This window comes from Astatotilapia calliptera, chromosome 17, assembly GCF_900246225.1.
Source record: "Astatotilapia calliptera chromosome 17, fAstCal1.2, whole genome shotgun sequence".
Classification (NCBI taxonomy): domain Eukaryota; kingdom Metazoa; phylum Chordata; class Actinopteri; order Cichliformes; family Cichlidae; genus Astatotilapia; species Astatotilapia calliptera.
In genome coordinates, this window is record NC_039318.1 from 24473207 (window position 1) to 24488101 (window position 14895).

Here is a 14895-nt window from a genome sequence, read left to right on the forward strand (position 1 = left end):
GGCGGTGGAAGCCATCGTCAGGCAGTTTCACTTTATTCCTGACCAGCTTTAATTATCTTGCAATAAGGCCTGTCATAACCATTACATCATGTAGCAGAGCAGTGTAACAATCCCAGGGGCAGCATCACTGGCTGAGCCAATGAACTCCCATCTGGTCGTGTAGATGTGACTGATGGCTGAACAGAATGATTTCCTGCAATCTGAATCTGTAGAAAAGGCAGGAAGTGTCTGTTTGTGTACTGTGCCTTGTGCTTCCAGGAAAACGATCACATAAACAGGAATTTTGAAAATGCTCTTCTCCAAACATATACATTATTTGTTGTAAAAACCCATTTTCCTCAATCCACTTTTAAAGGCTCAGTGTGGCAGGCGGGAGCCCACCCAGCACATCTAACTCATTTTAATCCCACACTGTTTTTCCAGTCCTTTCATTTCCTGGGCTGTTGTTCTCTTCACCTCCCTGGCACTTATTCTGCCACGCGCAGAGCATTCCTCTCCTTGTTCAAACACTGCCTCCAGAATTCCTACCCTTGTTAAAATACTCCCTTTCTCTTTTGTTTGGATTCTTTCTTCTTCTTTTTTAAATTTTCACTCAGCAGTGCTCCCACCTCTGGAATGCAGAGGCACTTCTCCAAATCCCGCTGAGGAGACAACAGAGCATTGTCTGCTGCTTTACTGTCATCATGACTCAAGGACAGCAAAGATTGTTTTGAGCAAAAATTAATTGCAAAACAATGTTGATTTGATGTCCATTGTGGAACTATATCTTCAGATGTGCATTTCCTTATTTTGCTCAACAATTTTGCTCAGCGTGTTTTTGTTCTTGGACTTTGAACCTGGAAAAGTTTAAATGTACATATTTTTACATATTTAGACGATAAAGTATGTGTTTCTGCATCCTTGCTGAAGGTAAGTTGAGTTTGCAGAATAACACGTGCTTCAAGGCCTTGTGCTTGCTGCATGTGCCTTCTTGTGTGTGGAGGTACAGCTATGATGAGTGTCCATGGGTAACATAATCCATGCAAACAACCCTAGCTCAGAAATTATAATGTTATCTGTAGTTCGTTTACACCAAAAAGAAAAGTGTTTTTTTACAGGGAATTACTACATTTGTCTCCGACTGCTTCCAGGATAGTGATTCCAAAGTTGGCTTAGCTTTGACATAAAGATAAGAGTAGTATTAATCTTCTTAGTTATACGGGACTTATGCATCTCATATTTTACATAAAAGCACATTCATTGCACGAGTTATAACAAAGAACTTCTGGACAGCCACTATGCAAGTGTCTTGCACCATCACTCATAAAAAAGAAAATAGGTGCTGAGATTTATTGGAGGATGTGCAAACAAACATGGAAATACAAGAACAGAGTCTGTATGATTGTAATGAGCTTGAAAGTGAATATTTAGTATGCCCAGCTTTAATCTTCAACACAGCCTGAACTCTCTTAGGAAAGCTTTCTTTAATTTCTTTAAGTAGTCTTCAGGAATAGCTCTCTGGATTTCTTGAAGGACATTCAAAGATCTTTCTTTTGAGGTTGGATGCCTTTGTGTTTTTCTTCCGTTCTCTGTCAAGATGATCCCACACTGCTTCAGTAACGATTAGGTCCAGGCACTAGAGAGTCCAGTCCGTGACTGATAGCGGTCCATTATGTGTTTTTCTATCCAGGTATGCTTTTACTGCGCTGGCCATGTTTTTGAGGTCATGCTGAAAAAAAGGTTGTTGCCAAACATGTGCTTTCTAGAAAGACTTTGATCCACCAGTACAAAGTGAGAAGATCACAAAGACTGGACTATAAATGAGTGAAAAATCAGACAGTGTCCAAAGGAAAACTTTAAAAGATCTTCAGAAAGCCCAGAGAACTCAAGTATGGCTCATTGCAAGCAAATTGTAAAGAAATGAGAGAAATCTAAAAAACTTCCACACAGCACTCCTCATTTCAGTTTGACTCCTATGACCTTCATGAATTGCTCTTTGTGCAGCTTTGCACTACTTTGAGTGCTCCATCTATTTTTGTTTGTTCCATGAAAGTCCCATTCTTGCACAGGACACGAGTTAATCTGCCTGCTCATGGTGCAATGAAACCTCCTCCAAAAACCCCTATTTTTGTGTTTAACACTCCCATACAGTTATTGTAGTTATTGCCAGATTTGGCTCATCTTCTTTCCCCAGACTACCAGATTGATGCAGCAGAGACCATGCACTGTAAGGCTGCCATGACTCAGTATCCACTTACAGCTACCAGGGTATTCTTCTTTTTTTTTATTAATTTTTTTTATAACAATTAAAACACAACATTTTAATGATCGAGTCCTTTGCTGTCAGTATCAATATCTCCATCAGCTTTTACTGGTATTTTACAAGTAGTGGCAATATGGAGAAAACATTATTGAACAGTTAATTGAATGAATGAATTAAAAAAAAGTCTTAAAAACAACCTTTCCTTGAACTGGGTGGAATAAATGACATCATGACACAAGAGGAAGCTGTTTTGGGTTTAAAACAGGGCACTTATCTCACGTCATTACTGGAATGCTTCCTTGTGGGGAAAAATGCTATTTTTAAGGCTTTGAAAAGGATTAAGAATGACTGATAACTCTGCATTGTAGAATAGCAATTATCTTTGCATATCTATACAGTTGTGGCAGCAAAGCGGCAAACTATCATTACTGAGAATGGGATCAGTAACTACGTGAGAAAAGGCTTCATCACCAAGCAGACTGGAGGATGTCAGTGCTGTGACGGAGAGACCCACAACACACACTTGTTTGAAGACGGATTATAGTCAGCCAATTCTCCATTTGCTTTATGTCCCTTTCCTCTAGTCGGAGATAAACACAAGGGGATTTTCACTTAAGAGCCATTTTTTTCTGGTGCATGACAGCACTATTAGGCCTACAACAAACCAACTAAGCGAGCGGATCATAAATGCCGTTAGAGGGAACAAATGATTCTGAAATCTGAGTATCAATATAGAGGAGGAATTCTCAGCTGATAAATACTTGCAGCCTTTGAAAATGCTCCGTAATATAAACGTCACACAAGACCTCGAGGCTGTTCAAGTAAATACAATCTTGCCTTCAACTTCACCTGAAAATAATGTTAAAAAAATGTGTTTGGGGCTTCAATTCAAGTAACACACTGAAGTCACCCTCAAAGCTTCTTGTCAAACCAGAAGGAGACTTTAATTGAAGCAGAGTCATGTTTAAGGAGAAAGGAATCGCAATGATGCTGGGGGAGGAAAAAAGAAATTTGAGTAGACTCAGATGATCACATCTTTAAAGTTATAGTTATGGTCTCACCGGCTACACTGTGGCAGATACTTCGCATTTATTTTAAAACTGTAGTATTAGAAGTGTCTGTAAACAAGTGTCAAACAGAAGAGACATATTTGTGGTTTGAAACCCCCTGTTATTAGCGCTTCTTTGCTGCCATGCCAGTGGAAATACCGCTGCTCTGCCTCCCCCTCTTTCCTTTTTCTTTTTTCTATTCGTGGAAAGCTGGATTTTGGGAAAACCCTTGTCTCTCTCCTCCTTCTTCAGCTTTCACTTCCGGGTCAGTTGGGTTGGTCAAAGCTGGATGTCGCTTTCAAATGACACTGGTAATGTTGTGCATTTCGAAGTTGAGAAGTTTTAAGCGCTTTATTCTTGGCGCTCAAGATGAACTTCCTTTTTGGAATGTGTGGAATGCAAGTAAAGGTTTTACAACGATAAATACTGATTTGCCTCATTGATTTATTTAATAAGATGACGTGTTTCTATTGCACATGTCAGCAAAGTTTTTAAAGTGAAATAATAACAAAGTATAATCTAGTTTTATCATTAAGAACAAGTACTATATCTCACTGCATATTATTGCATTTCTGCTGGTAGATGCAGTCAGATTGCAATTGGTTTGAGTCTTGTTTTCTACATTTTACTAGTTAAGGTCCTACAATAGAAAACAAGAATGCCAAACTTTTTAATTAATAATATAACTTCTTACATCACCACACAAAACCACCTATATTTCTCCAGGAGCTAATCATTATCACCTAATCATTATCTACACAGATGTTTGTTTGTTTGTTTGTTTGTTTGTTTTTTATCAAATTTTAAGTGTAGTGTTTCTTACAATCACTTATTCACATAGTGTAAATTCTCCTAAACTGCGTTTTTCTTGTTCGCGATGGTGTTTGCATAAACTGCGATCGTGTGAGTTCCGATTTTTAAAATATCCCCTGAAGGCGGCACAAGTTCGGCAGCTCTCAGTTATTGCAAAGGCAGGCTGATGATCCAGCTGCTGTGCGCGTGAGTGTGTGCGAGGACATGGATACAGCTGGCGTTTACCACTGAAACCGATCACTTTACAGTGCTGCCGTGACACTGAGGCACTTCCGAGAGCGACAAAACTTCTTCCACAGCCGCACTCATGTGATTTTCCCTTTCTTCGAGCCATGTCCAAGACCCTGAAGAAGAAGAAGAACCACTGGACAAACAAAGTCCACGAGAGTGTCCTTTGCAGGAATGAGGAGGGGGAACTGGGGCTGGAGTTGAAGGGCGGCGCAGAGAATGGACAGTTCCCGGTTATCGGCGAGCTTCTCCCGGGCGGAGCGGTCTGCCATAGCGGCAAACTCTTCCAGGATGAACTCCTGCTGGAAGTCAATGATACCCCTGTGGCTGGACTCACCACCAGGGACGTCCATGCTGTGGTCAAGCACAGCAAAGACCCCCTCCGACTCAAGTGTGTCAAACAAGGTGAGGTTTGTAAGCTTTCGGCGCAACTTTCTCGCATGTCGCAGTTTTTCTTTCGGTTCTTTTTTGAAAACCGTTAGCTTTCCCCCCCTCAACGCGCTTTTCTCTTTTGACAGCACCTATTGTTTCCCAAAACTGATGCGCTTACCCCCAAGGCTCCATACTTACAGTAAACCATGCAAATAAATCACATACTTGCCACATATATATTATAATGATGCCGTTATTTTGTTGCTACACTTATTAGGCGTATAGAAACGATTATCTAAGAGGTGTTTGTGGCGTGTTTTTGTGTTGGTCATGGTGTGCTCCTGATGTGTTTGGCACTCGTCCGAGTTAGGGGGTGTGTTACAGTTGTGGCAGTCAGAAAACACATTCCAGTGTTATTCATAATTCATAAGAAGTCATTTACAAGTATTGCGCCAACTCCTTCAGCCTTGAACCCAGCTACTAGCTTACAGATATGGATTACTTTAGGCGTGCTGTACTTGCAGTAGTGTAACAAAGTATTAATCCAATATATTTGGCATGATACCACAGATATAAACAGTGGATTATGTGAGATGCTGGATCAGATTAAATTGGATTGAGCCTTGCACACACATTTATTTCAGCAGAATATTACAGTCATACATGATCTTTCTTATATTTAGAAATCTAAATTACTGAGACATTTTATGTCCTGATTTAAAAACAAAAAAGAGGAAGAAAAATAAGCAATTATTTAATTGGCAGAAAATTAATCAGGACTGACTTTGATAAGTTTTAGTCAGTTTGTCTGTAATAGCAAGCTGTTAGGATTGTGTCATTTTTGGGGTAATTTTGCTGGCCATTTATGGACGCCTACATGGAGTTGCGGGGATGATCATAAATGAAGAGAACTGGTCATTTTTGCATTTAATGCATGTGCCATTTGCCCAAATGGAACCTCTGCTATTCTTGCCAGATTCTTAAATAAAAGAAAATTGCACTATATTTTCAGTTTAACCTTTGAATTACATATAATTTTTCTCTTTTTTTTTTCTTTAGAGCACACATTTAAGTATGCAATATTTATTATCCAATTTGTGCTTCACTGAGTGGACTAAATTGGATTTGGAAGGGATATTTTATAAATATTAGAGCAAATCCCAGAGTCCCTATTTCAACATTATAGTTGTGTCACAGAAAATGAAAAATATCATAAAGTATGATAAGGTCACCGTTAGCTTGGTATTCGGTGCAATGAAACAGCAAAAGCCCCCCTGCACAGGATTACTACAGAGGGCTTCTTTTTTTTACGTGGGAAGTGCTGTGGATTGCTTAAGTGAGTGTAGTAGCTGCGCTGGATACACATGAGGCTGTGATTATGTGGTCCAGAGGCTATATAGTTTGTTGAAGAAATGTTTGGTTTTGCAGTATATGGAGTAGCCAGAACACACATTTTAAAAAGAGCACAAGTCAAAAAGAATTTCCTAACTTGTCCCTGGTTCAGACTCATCTCATTCTTGTCAGCTTTGTCCTCCGGATGTGCAGCTCTTATGTCACGGACACGCTCCTCTGGCTGTCTGTGGTTTTGATCTCAACAGCTAATGACTCTCCGTGTCTTGTGTTGTACGCCGGGACCGGGATCTGTGGGATCTCATTTTGGGGTGAAAAATCAGCGAAACCCTGTAAGAAGCTTTGGATCAAAGTCCTAGCTTGTGTGCTTGCATAAGTGTATCAGTGTGTGTGTGTGTGTGTGTGTGTGTGTGTGTGTTCATCGTCACCCCAGGGATTTATTCAAAAGGCAGCCAAGCCTATACCAAATTAAAATGTTAACTTTTTTTTCATGAAATATTTATATCCTCCAGCAATTTTCCAAGTGATTGATATTTCCCCATAGCTGTGCTCGTGTTTGCGCGATCGGTTGTTTACAGTGTTGAGCTCTTTTTATTATGATTGATATGTACATTAAGTAAATATTTTGGAGGGAAAAACAGGCTTTTGCAGTGCCCTTGCAGCTGTGTGCTCAATAATAAAAATTTTCACTTTCAAGCAGATGCACATAAACTCCTATAATCTGTCTCAGTAGATTCTTTATTGAGCAGAGCGAGTCAGAGAGCACAGTTCAGTCCACTTGTTCTGATGTTATATGGTAATATGACTGTGTAATGAAAGTTTTTTTTTTTTTTTATCTTTATGGTTAGTTGTTTGTTTATCACGTGCTGCTTGAAAGTTGGTGAACTCTAGAAATGTCTGTATTTGTGCATAGATATTAATTAAAGTAGTATTAAACAGATGAGAGACAGAAAAGAGGTCAGCTGGTCGTTCAGTCATTGAGGAAACGATTCAGTATTACAAACGTATCTGTACATCAAGATCTAACTGTAAATTTTAGAATGAGCTTGGAGTGAGGTGTGTTCAGTCAGAATCTAGACACTGGTGGTGATGGAGATGAAGCGGGTGGAGACTTGGATGAAGATCTCTCCTTGGCCAGGATGAGAGGGAGAGGAAAAGGTTCTGGCTTGCATGTATGAAAGTCTGAAAGGCAGAATGGTAGAAGAGCACTGAGATTTAAGGCGCACTGAGGAGATTCTGATTGGCTCTCAGAGTGATGAGGACAGAATTGTGTTGGACGGCCTGAAAAAGTGGCAAGGAATGAGCAAATACAGAACTTCTTTATTGAACTTGTGCATAAGTTTGACATTATGTCCAAACTAAGAAAATAGAAGAATAATAATGTCCTCTCCAGGAATGTCTAACCAATAAAGAAAAGTCCAAAAGGGAGGTGAGGAGTACTCTAGAAGGTCATGAAGGAGTCCTGGCTGTAGTTTAAGAAAAGGTCACATGGACAACCCATAAGGCTGTTCAAACAATGTTTTTCAGGCTAAAATAGAACTTTTGCAGAAAGGAACTGAAAGCATGGGACAAGAACCTCAGGGTTTCAACCAAGCCTGACATCCCCACTGGGTCTAAGCGCTGGGATTTTTCCTTCTTCTTTCTTCTTCTTTTTTTGTTGTTGTAAAACTTTAGCATTCTGGTCTGTCGGCCAACTTCCAGCATTTTTTTTCACACTTTGAAATCTGAGGTCATGTTTGAACATTAAAGATAAAAGCTATTAAGGATAAAAGCTTCACTGGCTTTTCTTACAAGATCAATCTGAACTGATTTGTCAAAGATGTCTAAAATACAGAAAAAAAGTTAAAGCAGTGATATGTATATATTTTACATTTCACAATAATGCAAAAAAAAAAAAGTGTAATACTTTTTACCAGGTCACAAAAATGAAGAAAATGCTATTTACATTCAACTTTCATGCTGGATTGAGCAAATATGACAAGTGGTATCGCATAAACAAAAACAAAAATGTCAGTACATAGTTTCCAGATGGTACTCTAATTATAACCGAGAAAATAACTTAGTTAAATTTATGCACTCTTGTCATTTTCAAAACCTACTTTGTTGGCATGCACATCAGAGGAGGTCGAGCAGCTTGAAAAAAAAAAACTTAAGAAGTTTAGAAATGGAATAAAGGACAAGGTAAATACTGTGAGCTTATATCTGCGCACTTACTACTCTAGAAGTGTGAACACTTCCAAAGTGCCCTGCTTCACACTACTTTCAATCAACTAACTAATCCACCAGGCTGGACGCATCATTGGTTAAATTTGGAGGCGTTTGAGTCAGTTAGGGACAGCAGGTCGCTGAACAAACTGCTCTCCATCATGAACAACCCATGACACCCACTCCTCACTTGTGAGGCAACGGGAGCTCCTTCTCCCTCAGACTGATTCAACCTCGCTGCCATAAAGAATGCTTAAGGAAATCATTCCTACTGTTCTCTGTAAAGCTGTACAATAACTCTTCATTCTGTGACAGGTGAAGACATCTGAACTGCATCCCGCGTTGGTGGTAATGTCATGGTTTAAGACCTGTTTCGAACCCCCCTGCCATTGATGGAACCATCAATTTGGAAGACACCACTAAATACCATACTAAGACAAAATGTCAGGACACCAATCCATGAAATGAATCTCAAGACAAAGTGAGTCATGCAGGAAGACAGCTACCCTCAGTACACAGGTTGTGCTGCCAAAGAATAGTAAAAAAGAATGTTTTGGAACGACCAAATTCGGACTTTAATCGAATAGAAACTGAAGCAAGCAGTTCATGTAAGGAAAACCAGCAATGTCCCAAAATGGAATAGATTGTGTAAGGAGTGCAGGAAAATTCTCAAAAGGTGACAGGCAAGAGTGACCAAAATCTTCTTGACCCTCACATGTGTCATTTCCATTCATTACAGCTGATAATGTTTTATGCAGAAATATAAAAAAAAATCTAAAGGCATTATGAACATTCAAGCTCCACTGTAGCGTACGTTTATTAATCTCAGAGCCAGCTTTCCTCGAGGGTCTAGAGTTTATTATATAAGACCTGTAATCATAAATGCAACCCTCTTCTTTTTATTTAGATAAATGTGGCAAATCAGGACTAGCTTTTGTGTGTGATCTGAGATTGTGGCCTTTATATTAAGTATTACAGAAACATTTCTTCTCTGCCTCTTTCTCTCTCCCTCTTTTTAAGCCGCTAAACGCATTTAACTTTGAGAAGATTTGTCTTAGTCTGTGGCGCCTCATGGTAACAATGTTTCTATGACAACAGTACATGAAAAGGCACTACTTACCCATTTAGTGTTTTGAGATTTTCACCTGAACTTTCAGGCTTTAGTGCTTCAGTGTGTAGATCTTATCCTCAGATAAAAGTGTTAAAGATGTGTAAATGTGTCTGTTTACAAATTCTTTATTCCATCCATTCCTGGATAGGTTGCCAGTCTATCGCAGAGCCAACAGAGAGACAACTAATTTAGACGCGCTGCAGAGCGTCCCGAATGCCTCTGGATTTTCACTGACTTGGGCAAATTTTAAAGCTGGACTCTGGGAAATTTGAAGGGGTTTCCATTAGACTAAATAATGTATCAGTTGATCAAAAAGTTAACACAAGATCCATCCCGGTTATGAGTAGAATAAGCGTGAGACATTGCCTGAAGTGTTCCTTTCTTACTAGGGGTGCAACGATACACAAAATTCACGGTTCGGTTCGGTTCGATACTTTGGTGTCACGGTTCGATATTTTTTCGATACAAAAAATGTTCATGCATTTTTAATTTGTCATTTATTAAAATTATAAATATATATTTTAACTCAAAAGTACAGTTTTTAAATTTAACCCTAACCCTTGTGCGTGTTTTTTATTTTGACAGCGAATGCGCACCTGCGGACCACTTATGTGCAGCCCTGGTTATTTAGCTCATCATATTGCAGCCACAGAAATTCTTTTGTCCATGAAACCATAAAGCTGCACTTTCTTTTTGCCTTATAGTCTGATTTGTCATAACTTCTCCGTTTTGTGGTAAGCTTTTCTTTGGCTGTCACTTCTTCACCCTGACCTGTCTTATTTGGCTCAGCAGAACTGAAATGCTTTTACACACGCACTCACATAAGCTCAGCGATTCTCTGCGTGATCAACCTCTCACATGTTTAAGCTGCGGGAGATTTCACTTGTCATGTTTGCATAGTAAGCTAACGATTAATAAGACGATGTCAGAGGAATTGGTGCACAAATTATCATCACTCACAGATCAGTGCTGTCGCTCTCTATACACAGTTCGCACGATTGCAAAGTGAAAGCAAAAAAACAAGCGTAAATTCAAACGCGACTTCAATATGTCACATATTGACAGTGGCTCACCGATGCCAATGACATAATTATCCAGCTACATTTCTGAAAGAATGCAAAAGCATTGACATATATTTTTCCTACAATAGCCCGACGGGCAGGGAAGAGATAGATTTTGGTAGCCCGACTGAAAAAATCGCTAGCTCCGGGATGTCGGGCTAGCGATATTGCGAGCCCTGTATCTGATTGAGGAATCACTCATCTTTGGAAAAGAGAGTTTATAACAGAGAAATGGCTCTTTCCAAAATAAAAGCTATACTATCCGCTTCTTCTGGGCTATATTCTCAGCAGCATAAGGAGAATCATGTGCTAACAGCTGTCTAAATGACTCGGCTAAAGTTAGTAGCATGCTTGCTTTTTTTTTGTCTGCTTCCACTTGTTTTTGCACTAGGATGATGTCGGCGTAAATGTGCAGTCATATTCGTTGTGTTCCCACTAGTGCTTTCAGGTTAATCTCGTTGAAATGACCTTAACGCCACAACACGGCAAATCTCCGTTAACGAGCTACCGCCGATCGCTCCGTGCATGGGGCTAGACGGCCAACACGTTAACGAGCTAACTGCGCTAACACACTAGTTCACACCAATGTAATTGAGCATTGCATGGCACATCCAACATACTGTTTTACTTTAGTCCATGACTCGCTTACCTTCAGGGTCATACGTCACATGAAAACCAAAATAATTCCAAACGCCAGATCTGAATGAGGTTCAATTTGCCTGTTGCAAGGAGAGCTTAACTTCTGTCTCGCTAGCTTGCCCTGCGCTCTTCCTTCTGACTATGCTGTCTGTGTTGAGCGCTCAGTGGATCTGCGCTCGACAGTGCAGCCTAGGCGGAGTAGTCGAACACAGATTCACTGAGCGCTCAACACAGACAGCATCATCAGAAGGAAAATTGATAAAATAAATTACAAATGTTGTATTGTTCGATACATATGCGTACCGAACCGAAAGCACTGTATCGAACGGTTCAATATCGATACGAATATCGTTGCACCCCTATTTCTTACATATAGCATAGAGCAGGGGATGATCTGCTTCTAGGCACACCTGCCAGGTTTACACTGTAAACAGAGCTTTTTCTCTGATGTCCTTGTTCTTAATGTAGTGTGCACCTCGCATTCAGAAATGCTTGACAGATTACTTATTGGGTTCTCATTCATTATTGTGTGTTTTTATTTATTTATTAGTTGTTGTTTTTTTTAACAAAGAAATTTGCATTTATAAACCCAAATATGATTCAAGGATGAGCAACATCCCATAATAATGGGTGGGTAGAATAAGCTTTGAAATTCTGAGCGTTGTTTGTTTTCGCAGTGTACTTGAGGGTAGCTGAAGGTTTTGCTCAAACCCAGCTGTAAACAAAACCTTTGCTCACAGAGAGAAACTCTTGGTATTTGAGGTTTTGAACAAGGGGCAATCTCAGAAGCTGAAAAGTGAAGCCAGAGCGGAAGTGCTAAAAAATTGCAGTCCCTCTAGGTGCCGCATAAAGCTAGCTCCAAAAGTGGATCAGACTCATGTTAGACCCATGAGTGGGGCTTGTATTATAGCTCTTCCACTTAGATACTGTAGTTAAATGACAGGTGTTAAGTTGGACCTCTTTACTGTGTGCCGTTGGTGCATTTTGGAGCATTATGTCTAAAATGTTATGGACCATCCAGGTTTTTGGACGTTGCGTCAAAGTTGTGGTTTGGTTTTGGCAAGGGACAATCCAATGTGTTATTAGTCTGTTAGTTGAACTCCTGTGGAAAAGTGTTAAACTAAGATGCCAAAAAGAAACTGTTGTGGGAACAGTCCCCAGATTTTATTGATGATCTTTCAAGATATCTCTTTGGACATCAGCTGGTCTTTCACTGAATTTTTTAGTCCAGTGTTTGTATATGACAGCCACTCTTTTTTTTGTTTAAGCCATTAAATCCTGCATACATCTCACCTTTTATTTGATCCATCTGTGGTTTGCTGAAGCCTCATCAGATACGGTCTCAATAGAAGACTGACTGTCAAGAAACCATTATTAGGGGAGAGGAAACTGGGGAAAAGGGGCTGAGATATGCCATATTATTCAAGATCTGCACTGAAAATCAGTGGCAACAGGTATTATGGAGTGATGAATCCAAATTATGAAATTTGTGGTTCAAATCATCTTCAGCATGTACAGAGGAGATCAGGAGAGAGGTACAACAGTTTGTGCTTACAGGCTTCTGTAAAGCTCTGTTACGCTTTGGGGCTGCATTTCGGTCAGTGTTGTTGGTGCTCTTATCAAAATTTAAGGAATTATAAATGCAGAAAAATACCGTCAGATTTTGATCCGCCATGCAATAACATCTAGAAGGCATCTGACTGGCAACAGCTTCATTTATCAGCATGACAATAATTCCAAACACTAGAGAAACATACAATGAACCCCTATCAATCATGGACTGGCCTCCCAAGCTCTGACCTCAACATTACTTTAGCAGTATGGGATCATCTAAAGGCAGCCATCATCCAAAGATGAGCTTTGAATGTCTTTCAAAGGGCCTGGAGAACTATTACTGAAGACTACTTGAAGAAATTAAAAGAAAGCCTGACCTCTTAGGCAAGCAATATTGCCTTATATACTGCATTTACTGTATGTTTGCACATGTTTCAATTAGGGCTGCCACGATTAGTCGACTAGTCACGATTACGTCGACTATCAAAATCGTCGACGACTGATTTAATAGTCGACGCGTCGTTTGAAGCTTTGTAAGATCACAAAAGACGCAGGAATGAGTAGTAGGATTTAAGAGTGTAATAACGGACTGAAACAGAAGATGGCAGCACTGCATGTACAAGGATGCCAGCTGCCGTTAAACCCCGAAGAAGAAGAAGCGGTGTCCCAGAATTCATAGCGCAGCCCAGCTCAGTTTCCAACAATGGCGGCAGCTAGTTAGTTTTAATGTTACTCTTATTATTCTTTCTGGGTCACAAAATAAACGTTTAACATATTTTCAGGCGAGAATGTAGCTGTGTAAACTTCAAATATCTGCTCAGTTTATCAAGACACCACATATTTTCAAAAGCGCTCCGATGTTTTCAGAGACGTCTGTTACCCACTAGCTCGATAGCTAGCCGGGGCAAGGCTCACTAGCGCCGTGAGAGCACCGGACTCCTGGCAGATCATTTTCAAACACACCGCTGTCTTTCGCTACTCAGGTTAAACATGATATATAAGTCACTTAGATAAGTTAAAAATGTTATTGTTTGGCTTTTTCCAGTATTTTATTTGTTCCTGAGTGAATCGGTTTGGCTGAGATTAAAGTTATAGTTTTTACACGGCTGAATAAACGTCAAGCAGACAGCTGATTATCAGAAGTGTGAGATGCTCGAGAATTTATTCCGGTGTCCTGTTATATTTTAGATAGCAAGGAGTTTATTAAATTTTAATGAAATTTGCAGATTGTTTCGGTGAAGTTTAATAAACTATCATCTTGTCTTTATTTTTAGTTAGCACAGATCTTAAACACTTAAAGCTGTAAGCTAATGATAGTTATATAAGAGCAGATGCTGCTGGTGCAATAAGCTGTACGCTGTACGTCCAATGGATGATGATCTGATTAGTCGACTAATCGCAAAAATAATCGGTGACTAGTCGACTATCAAAATAATCGTTTGTGGCAGCCCTAGTTTCAATTAATCAGTGCGCCTTTTTACAATTCTCCTAGCTAAATATAAAAAATGAGAGGTGGCTCAATAATTTTGCACGATCCTGTAGCTAATTAGATGAACTCTGTCAGTATGATGAATCAGTACAGTTTATGGATGCAACTGACAAACCAAGCAATCTAGCGTTAGCGAATAACCTAGCACTACCTAGTTTTTTTTTTAAACAGCTCCAAACATTGACAGCACAGTGGCATCTGTTACACTGACTATTTTGAACTGATAACACTACTGTGACTAGTCAAGACTCTGTGGTCTTGAAAAACAATTTTGAAATTGTGTACCTGTCCTTAAGCTCAACTAAAAACAAGCCTCTTTGGCTGACATCCAATACTGATAATGAAATTTTTTTGTTTTCGTGTTGAATTCTCTTTTGTTATGTAATTATTTCCCATTTGGTGCCAGAGAAACAAAATACCTTTGTAATGATTTTTAATTTTGTTGTTAAAGTTGTTGATAAAATCGTTCCACACCTTCTCACACTATCTTTGAATTATTGGAAATAAGTAACATAGTATTACAACTAAGGCATTACAGCAGGTAAACACTTTGCACTGCCATTAATTGATTTGCTTTTACACCCTTAAATGTAACTTTTATTGTTTGCTTTAAAACGAAGAGCAAGTTGAAGTAGACATACTGCCAGTAATTAAAGTACTTTAATGCAATGTAGCCACCTGATTGTTTTACAATGAGGCCGCTACATTCCAATAAAACAGTAATAAGCTGTGCTTTGTTTAGCTTCTTTCTGCCTCCAGTCACCGAACAGGGTCAATGACTG

The 14895-nt window shown here is 39.5% G+C and overlaps 1 protein-coding gene across 7 annotated transcripts in view; it reads left to right on the top strand.

Annotated features, from left to right (window-relative positions):
- The first annotated feature begins 4223 nt into the window (after nt 1-4223).
- The window catches only part of magi2a (membrane associated guanylate kinase, WW and PDZ domain containing 2a), a 266517-nt gene continuing 255845 nt past the window's right edge, over nt 4224-14895 (top strand). For 3 of the 7 annotated variants that reach the window (XM_026146239.1, XM_026146241.1, XM_026146240.1), the window contains exon 1: nt 4224-4737. In XM_026146239.1, the coding sequence (XP_026002024.1) occupies nt 4437-4737 (301 nt within the window). In that variant the 5' untranslated portion in view covers nt 4224-4436. The remainder of the gene's footprint in view (nt 4738-14895) is intronic. The other 4 variants (XM_026146234.1, XM_026146235.1, XM_026146236.1 and 1 more) reach the window with 2 other exon arrangements.